Source organism: Gouania willdenowi, chromosome 3 (assembly GCF_900634775.1).
Source record: "Gouania willdenowi chromosome 3, fGouWil2.1, whole genome shotgun sequence".
NCBI lineage: Eukaryota > Metazoa > Chordata > Actinopteri > Blenniiformes > Gobiesocidae > Gouania > Gouania willdenowi.
In genome coordinates, this window is record NC_041046.1 from 43,207,718 (window position 1) to 43,220,352 (window position 12,635).

At 38.4% G+C, this 12,635-nt stretch overlaps 1 protein-coding gene across 2 annotated transcripts in view; it reads left to right on the forward strand.

The window, feature by feature from the left end:
* Positions 1 to 12,635, forward strand: part of bbox1 (butyrobetaine (gamma), 2-oxoglutarate dioxygenase (gamma-butyrobetaine hydroxylase) 1) — a 46,576-nt gene that overhangs the window by 6,360 nt on the left and 27,581 nt on the right. For both annotated transcript variants that reach the window (XM_028442991.1, XM_028442992.1), the window contains exon 3: positions 1,843 to 1,957. In XM_028442991.1, coding sequence (XP_028298792.1) covers positions 1,843 to 1,957 — 115 coding nt within the window. The remainder of the gene's footprint in view (positions 1 to 1,842; positions 1,958 to 12,635) is intronic.

Consider the following 12,635-nt stretch of genomic DNA (forward strand, 5'->3'; position numbering starts at 1 on the left):
TTCTTGGTTTTTTACAGTGACTAAAAGTAAAAGTGTCCTATGAACAGTGACACTATTTTAGTGCAACATTTCTGTAAATAAGTGTCAACATACCTATGTAAATGAATAATTTTGTTCAATAGTGACAAACAGTGACAAAATTTCTGTGAAGACTTACCTGCACATTTTAGTGAAAAAGCAGAAAAAATTTGGGAAAAAAATAAATAAATAAAAGTTTTTAAAAAGTGTTTAAAAAATTGATACTTAGCGCGAGCAAATCGATAATGGACCGTGCAAAAAAATCTTGCAATATATTGCCGTATCGAGATATTGTCACACTTCTACTTAAAAGTGGCATAAATGGGGGGTACGTATTTAAAAAGTAGGACCAATTAGTTTAAACTGGCAAATAATGGGTATGACAAATGGTGAATGTGGTTAAATTGGCAAAAAAGAGCCTGAAATATGGTGAAAAGAGGTTAAAAGTGACAACAATGGGTCAACATATGTGACATTAGGTGGAGAAATGGTGAAAAGGGTTTATAAGTGCTGAAAAGCATTGAAATTTGATGGAGAAGTGGCAGAAATGGGACTGTGTCCAGGGGAAAGTCACTGGTTAAAAGGGATACCAGTTTCACCCAAACACCGAGCGAGCGTCGACCTGGAAAGATCGCAGGGATGCGTCACACTTTGTTCTCTACTTGAAGGTTTACTGGAAAGTCTGGTTTGGTCGTAGATTCCCATCACAGGGAACCAATAAATGTCTGAGTGCAGGAATGAGTGTAAACACAAAGGTAATCAGATTACTGTTTGATTCTGAGCTGGCTCTGTCTTTATTTACATGTGTGGGACAAACAGCCGGCGGCTTTTTAAGCCTCCTGTTCACTATTGTTGATCAGAAACAGATCCACTGCTCATCGTTAGGATCCTAACATTAGGTGGCATGAAAGGGTCCAAAAGTGGCAAAAATGTATCAAGAAAAGAGTAAAAAGTGACTAAAATGGACCAAAAGCAGTCAAGAAAGGCAACAAAAAAAAAAAAAAAAATGGGCAAAAAAGAGGAAACAAGTAGTGTGTAATGGCAAAAGGTAGCTTAAATGAAAAAATATGGAAAACAATAGTGAAAAAGTCAAAAAATTTTAACAAAAAAATGCAAAACGTTGGGAAAAAAGGAAACAAGTGATATTTATTGGGAAAAATGTAGCTTAATTGATAAAAAGTGGCAAAAATTGGTTAAAGAAAGGACAAAACTTTGATTAAAGTGTCAAAAAGAATTAGCAAAAATGGACAAAAAAGGATATTTATTGGAAAAAGGAACAAAAACCTGAAAAAAGTGTCAAAAATGTTGAAAGGGGGCTTAATGGGACAAAAGTGGGAAAAAATATGTCAAGAAAATAGTGATGTGACTAAAATGGACCAAAAGCAATCAAGAGTGGCAAAAAAGAGGAAACAGGTGGTATGTAATGGCAAAAAGTAATTTAAATGAGCAAAATGTGGCAAACAACAGTGAAAAAGGGCAAAAATATGGAACACAAATAAACAAAATGTAAGGAAAAAGGGAGACAAGTGGTTTTTATTGGGCAAAAGGTGGTTTTTTGGGTGAAACGTAGTAAAAAATGGTTCAAGATAGGACAAAATAATGTGTCAAAAAGAACTTGTGAAAATGGTCAAAAATTTTTAAAATAATAAAATCTTGAAATGTTGAAAAGGGGAAAAATTGGGACAAATAAAGTTACAAAATGACCAAAATCCACTTAATAACAGCTTGGTCATGGTTTTAGTAAATATTTGTAAAGGGCTGAGTGTTTGTCCCAGCTCTGATCTGTGTTTTGTTTTATGATTATTATTATTGATCTTCTCTCAGCTCTCCATCGTGTGGCCTGACCAACACCTCAGTGTTTTTGACTCTGAGTGGCTGAAGAAACACTGTTTCTCTGATGAAGCCAGGAAGGCCAGGCGGGACAAAATGTTCTTCAATGGTGAGTCTGTCACCTCATAATGCACCTCGGAATCACCGCTTTCAAACTTCCACAGGTGTGGGATTTGTTACGTTTCGAAGGTTTTTATTGTTCTATTCTAAAACCAACAGATTAAATGGTTTAAAGCTGCAGTATGTAGAATCATGAGATGCTTCATGTCCCCCCTCCCCTCCTGAACTAAACTTACTGGATCTTCTTGGGAACGCTTACATGCACGCACACACTGTGGAACACTTTGGGACTGTTTTATCCATAGAGACTACTGTATACTACGCATATAGGACACTATTTTTTTCCTTTAAAGTTGAGGGTGCGGCCTATGTGTGGATTTTTCAGTCAATCACACTTGTGTCCAGCGGCAGTAGGGAGGCAAAATATTACTGACAGTCACTCCTACAGCGGAAATCATTAACTGTAACAGCCACTTAACGTGGGAACAATTGACAGCAGAAGTCATATATCTGTTGAATATTATTTATTTATATATCCATCCATCCATCCATTTTCATACCCGCTTATTCCCGTTTATCAGGGTTGCGGGGGTCTGCCGGTGCCAATCTCCGGCTCTCATAGGGCGCTGTGCGGGGGTACACCCTGGACAGGGCGCCAGTCCATCACATATTTATATATTCATATATTAAATGATAAGCTGATGTGACACACGCGCACACACACACACACACACACACACACACACACAGAGACACAGAGACACAGAGACACAGAGACACAGAGACAGAGACAGAGACAGAGACAGAGACAGAGAGAGAGAGAGAGAGGAAAGTATGGTTCCGGTAAAAAAAAAAAAAAAAAAAAGTGACTGATATTCAGATGCGGGGCAGTGAGGAGGAGACTTAATGTGGAGATGGAAACTCGTTCATTGAAACTGATCAGAATACACAGAAACCTCCGTTAACAGGAGTACAGCAGCACGCCTACCTGCCCGTTCTGATTGGCCAAGTCTTTAGAAAGGCACCCTCATCAGCCATTGGGGTGCGGCCTATGTCACGATGCGGCCTTTTGCGTGACTTTTTCTTGGAAAATTGATAAATTATTGGAATGCGGCCAATACAGCGGTGCGTTCAATAGTCCGGAAAATAGGGTAGTAACTAATGAAGGGACTTTATTTTGTGTTAGTGAAGAGTTTTCTGATGTTTTAGAGACATACAGTAAGAGGCTCAGAGCCACAGCTACTCCACACACACACACACACACACACACACACACACTAGTAGCTGGAGCCAATCCCAGCTTATCAGAGCAGGCAGACTCCACATCCACACTGCAAATTAATTGTCTGTTCCCTTCACCTTTGATAATGTTTCTCTTAGGTTTACAAGCGATTTATCTCATCTGTTCTCTGTCTCTCTGACTCGGGGCAGACGGCGCAGGGACTGAAAGTGGATGGATCGCGCGCAGTCCGCCACACACACCGACTCCGCAGACAGCGTTCCTCCTGAACACATTTGTGTCTTTATTCTGTTGCTTCTCCACCTCGCTCTTCCTTTTTCCTTTTGTTTTGCTGTGTCACTTCAGTGCAAAAAGCCGTGTTACAGACTTCTGCTTGATGATAAAGCCATGGGACTTTCTCTACTCTCAGATCGTGAACGCGCATAGACTTTTAACGAGCAGCTCGAGCAGCCACTAGTAATGCTTGAAAGGCTCATGGAGGACTCTGTTAGTAGAAAGATCTCTGATTGGCTGAAGTTCAGCGTGACGCTCCTGTGTTTCTAAACTTAATTTACAGCCAGAAGAAGGAGCAGAGATTCACTGTCCACTCAAAACACTTTGGATTACAATATGCTCAAAGATGATGATGGATTTCTGACCAAATGACACCAAAAAACTTACATACTGCAGCTTTAACCTAGAATGAAATTGACTGTACAAACTGAGCTGTAGAGATGAAACCCATGAGCTATGGGATCATCTCAGGTTAAAGTGACCTAAACTGAACTGACTCATTACCTCCGAGAAACTAAATAAACACAACAGAAACCCAAAGACCCTCTGACGTGATGACAAAGATGAAGTAACGCACACACACACGGACTGTGGTTGTGATTCCATTAGAAACACATTGTGAGAGCGAGTTATTGTGGCACTAAAGTGTTGATGATGATATTCAGGTCAAAGTGGGAGAGGATGAAGATCATCACGCCTCATCTTTTTCAATGTGAGAGGAAAGGCTGAGAACTAAAGGAGTTCAGTGAGAGCTGCTGTGTGAGCTCCTTGTTTTAATCAGAAATCAAAAAAATGGGTTAAAAGTGACCAAAAATGGTGGAAAAGGTTGTGAAACGGGATTTTAAGAAATTGGTTCAAAATTGCAAACTAGAGTGGGCAAAAACAGATAAAAAAGATTAAAAAAAAAAGGGTTCAAAGTGTCAATATTGGAACAATTAGATTAAACTGGCATATAATTTTCTTTCCCCTCTCAGTCTATATGATGTATTTTGTTTCTTTCTCTCAGTCTAGATCAGTGGTTCTCAACCCCCAAATATAAAATAATGAGGGTTCAAAATGCCAATATTGGGATAATTAGTTTAAACTGGCAAATAATGGGCATGAAAAAGGGTGAATGTGGTTAAATTGGCAAAAATAATCATGAAATATGGTGAAAATAGGTTAAAAGTGACAATAATGGGTCAACATTTGTGACATTAGATAGAAAAGTGGTGGAATGGTTTATAAGTGCTGAAAATGTCATGGAAGTGGGAAAAATGTGCAGAAAAGGCATTTAAATATAATGGAGAAGTGTCAGAAATGGGAGCAATGTAGCAGAAATGCATTTAAAGGAGCAACAATATGGCAAGAAAAAGTGATGAAAATAGGTTGAAATGTGGTGAGTTTGGAGTAGTTGCAGAAAAACTGTAAAAAATAAGCAAAAATTGGTTCAAATTGTTGAGAAAGTATTCTTTGTTTCTTGAAAACATCTGGCGACCTCAAATGGGGTCCTGACCCCACAGTTGAGAAACATTGGTGTAAATGACCAAATAATATTCACAGCGCTGTTTTCCCGTGATTATCTCATATAATGGCAGACATTTTCAATTTTACATTTAAATGTAAATGTGGGTTTGCTGAGTCATGTTTTTGTGTTTTTCTTGTCTTTTTGTGTACTTTTTTTTTTATCATTTTGTGTAATTTGGGGTCTTCTAGTGAATTTCTGTAGTGGTTTTGTTCAATTTCGTAGTAATCTTGTGTGTTTCTGGAGTATATTTTGTGTTTTTCTTGTCTTTTACTTTCTTGCTGCTGTTTTGTGTATTTTCATATCATTCTGTGTATGTTTATTTATCATGTGCACTTCTGTTGTTCTTTCGTGTATTTTTCCTGTAAAATGCATGTTTTAGTAATGTTGTGTTGTGATTTTGCCTTTTTTGAAGTCATTTTGTGTATTTCTGTTTTTGTTTTGTTCAGTATTTTCAGTTTTTTCTTTCCTATACTGTATTTTTTGTCTTTTCTACATTTTAGTGTATTTTCGCAATTGTTTTGTGTATTTTTCTGTCATTTTGTGTGTTTACTTTGTGTTAAAACACAAACTAAGGCACATTAATGTTGAAGCGTCTTTAAATTGAGATTAAGCTTTTTCACTCCTGAACTAAAATAAATTTGTCAGTTTTATGCCACTTTTTTGTCCTCTACTATTTTATCTTCTATTTCCTTTTCCACTTTTTTTATCTTCTACTTTTCTGTCTTGTACATTTTTAGATTTTCTTTTTTCTGAATCATTCCACTCAGTGTGAGATTACTTCTTATTTTAATCCTGGTATTTCAGTGTCTGACATAAAAAAACAATCAAGGCCTTTGTGTGTGTGTGTGTGTGTGTGTGGTGTGTGTGTGTGTGTGTGGGTGGTTGTGGGGGGTGGTGGGTGTGTGTGTGTGTGTGTGTGTGTGTGTGTGTGTGTGTGTGTGTGTGTGTGTGTGTGTGTGTGTGTGTGTGTGTGTGTGTGTGTGTGTGTGTGTGTGTGCGTGTGTGCGCGTGTGTGTGTGTGTGTGTGTGCGCGTGTGTGTGCGCGTGTGTGTGTGTGCGCGCGTGCGTGAGCATTACAGGCTGGTTCAGTGTTCTTTAAAGTCTGGAGGTAACTCATGTTACATCAGGTTTTACACAGGAAGGAGGAAGCTGTACGTCAGCCTTTAGTGAGGAGTGTGCACGTAGTGTGTTCCAGTGTGCACGTAGTGTGCACACTGGAACAAAACGAGGTCCTGAAGGAGCCACAGGGCTCAGAGGTTCCTGAATGTGTGTATGTATGTGTGTGCGTGTGTGTGTGTGTCTTTTAGAAGTCCTCCATTCATGCAGTGTAGTGTAAACAGATCCCCCTCACCAGTGATTTACAGCCTCACGCACACACACACACTCACACGCACACACTGCTTCCTACCCCTTTGAAACCTTGTTATTTTTTTAAAGTTTTTTTTTAGATGACAAATAAAGAAACTTGTTGCTGTTTTGAAATGTTTTTTTTTTTTTTGTATTGTAGGACAAAATTTTAAGTGATTTGTTTAGTTGTTTTGTGTCTTTTTGGAGTCTTTTTGTGTACTTCTTTCTTTTATTGTGTTTTTTCAACAGACCATGTTCACATGGATACCGTATGTTACAAACATTCACATAATCAGTCAATTATAATCACACACTGAAGAACTGAAAAAACACTCACAACAAAACAGAAACAACCCAATAACGTCACAAAGGAAAAAAAAACACATCAGTCTTTACAAGAAAACTGAAAAGTTGAGACCTGCCGTAACCTCCATCGCGGTCACACATCATACATTTTCAGATGTCTCGGTCACTGTGAGGGAACTTAATCCTTTGGACACGTTGAAGGAAAAGACTCTAGATATTGTGAGATTTATTGGATAAGCCAATAGTTGAGAGCCGGATCTTTTCCAGTTTAATGAAATATATAATGTCTCTTATCCAGCGAGCATGAGAGGGAGGTTGACCTGATTTCCAGGTGATCAGTATGAGCCGTCTAACCAAGTGTGTAGTAAATGCTATAACATCTCTTTGGGGCTTGTGGAGTGACGCTGAAGGAGAGACACCAAACCAAGTCTTAATTGTCCTCCCCACAACCAGCGACGGGGTATGAAAAATATGTGTTTAGTATATACAGCTGGTGACCGCTGACATCGTTCACATAATGGGGACGCATTTTTATACATTTCAGCTAATCGTGCTTTTGTATAATAGGTACGATGTATCAGCTTACATTGAATTAGACCATGCCTTGCACACATTGAAGATGTATGTACTCTGTTTAGTATCTCCGTCCAAAGCTGGTCTGGTATCTCCATCTCCAGATCCTCATTCCAAAGGGACCTTTTAGAATGAAGAGACTGTGGGCGTAATGAGTGGGTTTGGGTACTGTATTCTACAGTACAATTCTACCTTTTAAAGATGTCATAGGTTTCAAAGAATTATCTGAAGGACTACTAACCTGGCAAGAGCCAGATTGATGTGTAGCCCCTCCCTCTGACTAAGTTCTCCACATCGATCTGGATCTGTGTCTGGCCAATCCTTTCGGAACCAGGGAGGGACATGAACAGAATGCTTGATACTGATTGGGCGAAGCGCCTCTCCACCATGATGTATTTTAGCCAATCACGCTGTAACAAGTGATGTCATCATCTGCATGCGCCGCAGAGACGCTGCTACAACAACAACTAGGCTCTGCTTTGCCGTCTTTACTGTCCAAAAATGCACAAAGCACCGCTCACTGTTGGTCTTTCAAAAAGAAAACGTTGGGTTTTTCTAAAACTAAGTTGATAGCAGCTTCCACACATCTTTTTGTTTTGATTTGGAGCTATGCTAATAGCGTAGCCCAGCTCGTTCCTCTCCCCGCAACTGCGCATGCGCCAGTTTTGCTTCAGTGCTTCTGCCTTCGTCACACCCGGAATATCTCACCCTAAACCACAACACTGCGTCACGATTGGTTCTAATCGGTTCAATTCCATTTCGAAAGGCAAAGGCGGGAACACCACATGATGGATTGTTCACAACACCAAGAGAATCCATAGTTATGCAACATTGAAGTTCTTTAGTGGTTTTTGTTGTCGTTTTGTGTCTTTGGTGTTTTCTGTTTTGTCTTTTTGTGTGTTCTCATTGTTGTTTTGTGTATTTGGAGTAGTTTTGTGTAACACTGTTTTTGTTGTGTGTCTTTTGTATTCATTTTGTTTCCTTTTGTGTTTTTTAGGAGGTTTTTTGTAGGATTTTGGTCTAGTTTTTGTTCATTTTACTAGTAGTTCTGTGTCTTCCTTGGACTTGTTTTAAATTTTTGTTTGTGATTTGTATTTTAGTGTAATCTTGATGTGGTTTTGTGTAGTGTGTACTTGTGAGAAAGCTCATCAGATGTAAATGAGCCTGAGCAGTATTTATCTTCCTTTGATGCCCATGGGCCAATCACACGCCTCGTTAGAAAGATATGGAGAGCAAAGGAAGCTCTTCAATGAATTAAAAAGCAGCCGTAAAAGAAGGAGGAGGAGATTTAGGTGGAGAGATGAACGCTGACGCAGACTTTTACTCTGAATAAACCATTCAGCTCATTTAACGAGTCTCTAAAATACCACAGAGACCAAATGAGTCATGACTGCGACTCAGGATGAATAAAGCAGACGGGCAGCGTTTGACGATGACACACAAAACACACACGACACCACGTCACTTTGTGTCTTTTTGCTCATGTTGCGTGTTTTTTGTTTTCATTTTCTGTATTGTTTATGTAGTTTTTAGTGTATTTCTTGTTCCTCTTTGTCTTTTGTATTTTAGTTGTCGTTTGTGTGTATTTTAGTGGTTGTTTTCTGTGTTTTTTTGCACGTTACATTTGTTTTTGTTCTGATTTTGTATATTGATTATATTGTTTTGAGTTTGTTTCTGGTTTCTGTGTGTTTTGTTTTTGTGTGTCTTTCTTTTGTTATTTTGTGTCTTTTTGCTGATGTTATGTGGGTTTTTTTGTTCTCATTTTGTATATTTTTATGCTGTTTTTAGTGTATTTCTTGTCTGTGTGTGTGTTTGTGGAGCTGATTGTGTATTTTTTGTTGTTGTCTTGTGTGTTTATTATTTGGTTTTTTATGTATTGTTTTTGTTGCTTTTATTGAATTTTGTATTGAAATTGTCATTTTGTGTGTGAAGTGTAAACGTTAAAGCTATGCAGTAAAATCCACTTCTATTGTGCGTTTAAACGAAGATTGTGTTGATGTGATTCACACAAACGTTACGAGCAGAAGAGTAAAGTGTTACTGCAGTCACACACACACACACACTCCATTATCACGTTGAGCCGATGCGTCCCTGGTGTATCACACGTTAAAGTGAAACAGGCAGAGCTCGGCCTGTAAATACACAATGCGCCACAGGAGAAATAAAACACAAACACACATCCAGAATTTTACAAGTCGTCACATCATCCATCTCTAAAGAATGTAGATCACATCAGGTCACAACGTTACGCCCAACTTTAATATAATAACAAGCAGCAGAACCAAGTGATTTCACTAAAAGCTTTGAAAAGAAGAGCCTTTATTAACACAAGAATTACAGAAATATACACAAAAGGACAACAAAAATATCACAAACATTTATAAAACGACAAAATGCACAAATTGAAAACAGAGATGCACAAAAGTTGCAAAAGACGACTAAAATTCTACAGTCACTCAAAATGATTCAAAATTACAGAAAAAAAAATGCAAAAACAATTTCAGAAATACACAAAATCAAGCAAAAGTTGCACAAGACAATTAAAATGCACAAAAAGCAGCAACAAATACAAAATGACAACAGATATACACAAAATTAACCAAAAGATGCACAAGACGACTGAAACTCTACAAAATCACTCAAAATCATGCAAAATTACAGAAAGAAAATCACAAAAGCAAAACAAAATTCATACAAAACAATTTCAGAGAAATACAAAGTTAACCAAAAGTTCAATGAGAAAATTAAAATACACATAAAGTAAAGCAGAAACTTTTACAAATACACAAAATTAACCAAGAAAACATACACCAAAACCATAAACCAAAATAACATAAATTTACAAAATGACTCCAACAACACACAAGAAGACTAACAAACTAACATAAATACAAAAATGACTCCATAAACAAAGTAAACAACCAAAACACACAAACTCTTTGTTGTTTCCTGTGTTAATGCTCTGGTTGGTGGTTATTCTAAATCAGATACAGTCATATGTTTGTGGCCCCGCCCCCGTGATAATGTTTATGTTTAGTTTGTTAACTTTAGCCCTGATTCAGAACAAAGATGAAACTTTTTATTACTCCATCTCTCGGGTTTTCTCAGGAGACTCATAAACTAACTGAATGCTTTGTGGAAATTTTATATTTGATTGAATTTGTTGCGTTTTTTTTTTTTTTTTTTTTTTGTTCAGCATATTTACTGATGTCAACTTTAATTCCCTGATCTCATTTTGCTGACGTGCATCTGTTCCTGTGGGATAATTAAAGAATCGTCTCATCATATTTAAGGAGTTTGTGATGTTTCACTTTTTGGCGAATTACCCATCAGAGGTGATGAGAGTAAAGGAGAAATGAGGTTATCCTAACTGTAACCAGATGTCTTTTATTTTATTCTCCCGCAGTCTGCCAAAGAGTGTCCCTGCTTTGTTTCTCACTTCAATGAGACGATGTGTAGAAAGATTCTGTGTTTTAGCTACCACAACATGAGCTGAAGGCTTTTAAAGAAGCATCTGTGTTATTACTGAAGAAAAGACACACATTACATCAATCAAACCTAAATGAGTTCATTCTGACATCCATAATGTGGTGAAAACAGCACCAGAATTTCTCTGGCTTTCCAAAAAATGAAAGATTTTTTTAAGAAGTTGATCTGGACTATAAGTCAACAGGCTTGGATTTGTGTTACGTCTGCTTTGTAAAGCCTTGTCAGTGAGGGCTGCTGGTTGTGGACGTGCTTTTGCTCGAACACTCTTTTTTCCACGTTAAACATCAGTGTTTAAAGGGATCCTCCACTGTTTTTACAAATGTGGTCTAAAACCTTTGAAATGTCCTTATTAGTAGATTTATGTCCAACAAAACACATTATTTTCCACTATATTCATTTTATTAACTTTTAAAAATGCGACTAGTTTACCGTTTTAGAGCCTGTGCGCCGCCACGTTGAAATGACGTCATTGATGACACCATTGATGACGCCAATCACCCATTTAGTCCATTGAATTCTATGAGAGGTGAAACATTCAGGATCATTTAGCAGCTTTTTCAGGAAAAAGAACAACTTGTGCTGCTTTGGGTTGCCCTGAAATTTACTGAAAATTGATAAACAAAATCCATGAGCCGAAAAAATCTGTGACTGCAGGGGGCGACAGTTCCATCTCTGCTGTTTTGACGACATGAAGAAAAGAAAAGCAACAGGCAACCAGGATCCACTGCTGCTCATTAATGCTAACCCAAGTTGTTCACATTTTTATTATACATCAATTTTATATAGCCCTTTTCTGGGAACTCAAAGTCGCTTTACAGTGAAGGGAGCAGTGTTGGGGTTCAGTGCCTTGCTCAAGGGCAACTCGGCAGTTCTACCAGAACAATTTTCATCCGCACCCGGAATTGTGTGCTTGTCAGAAATGGTTCAGTGGTTTAAGTCTGGATTTTTTGCTCTTCTTCATGCTGAGTTCAGTTAAGGACAGTTAATTTACAACTTACACATAGATCATTAGATGTCTGGGGTCGAACAAGTAAAAATAGGATGACAGAGAAGATTATTTAGCTTGGAGTTCTTTTCATTGACATTGTTTTTAATTATTAACTAAAAAGACTCTCCGTCTGAATCTGTTGAATCTCCACAATGACTCCTCTCATCATCACTGCTACGCTCATCTGAACAATCAAGAGGTGTGAGCTGCTGTGGCATGGGGCGCAGGGTGTGACGCACTGCTCAACACTTTCCATTCGCTAGTTCCCAGCCGTGACCAATGGGAGAGGGATGCTTTTGCAGGTTGTAATGGAGTGGCAATATGTAAGGTAGTTTGTCCTTTCCATATGAAGATTCAAAGAGTCATCATCAGGTGGGAGACGGGTTGTACATTTATTCTTCAGTTTGTGCCATTTGGAAGCTGTGGCCTGTCTACAGTTCACATCTGCACTCTCAGCATAAACGATGGAGAAGACAAATGCTTTCATATCTGCTCTGACTTCATGTTTTAATTCCAGACTCTCACCCACTCGTCCCAGGAGCTCGCTTGCCTCAGAATTGATTTTCACCTTCTCCAACACCTTCTTCTTCCTATGCCCATAGAGCGCAGGTGCTTTAGTGATTGTGACTCTGTCTCTTCATCACGCGGAGCTTTTTGAGTTGGCATTTCAGAACTTGAGCACTGAGTAATGGTGCTTTCTTTCTTTGTGCAACGCCTGGATTTTTCAACTTTGTCTGTAGATGAGATTGAGATATAACATGACTGATGCCCGTAATGATCGTCTGGCCCATCTTTCCACAAAGTGGTGGCATAAACATGACCAAATTTGTCAAGCCCTGACCAGTTTTTGGCTTTAGATTGTAAACTGGACCGTTTTCCTTGGCTGATTTTATTACAGGACACACAGGGCTTGCCACAATTCAGGACACATTCATAGGACATTGTGACTGTTTCAAGCTACATTCACATAAACCTAAAAAAGAGAAGAAAAAACTACTGTAGAG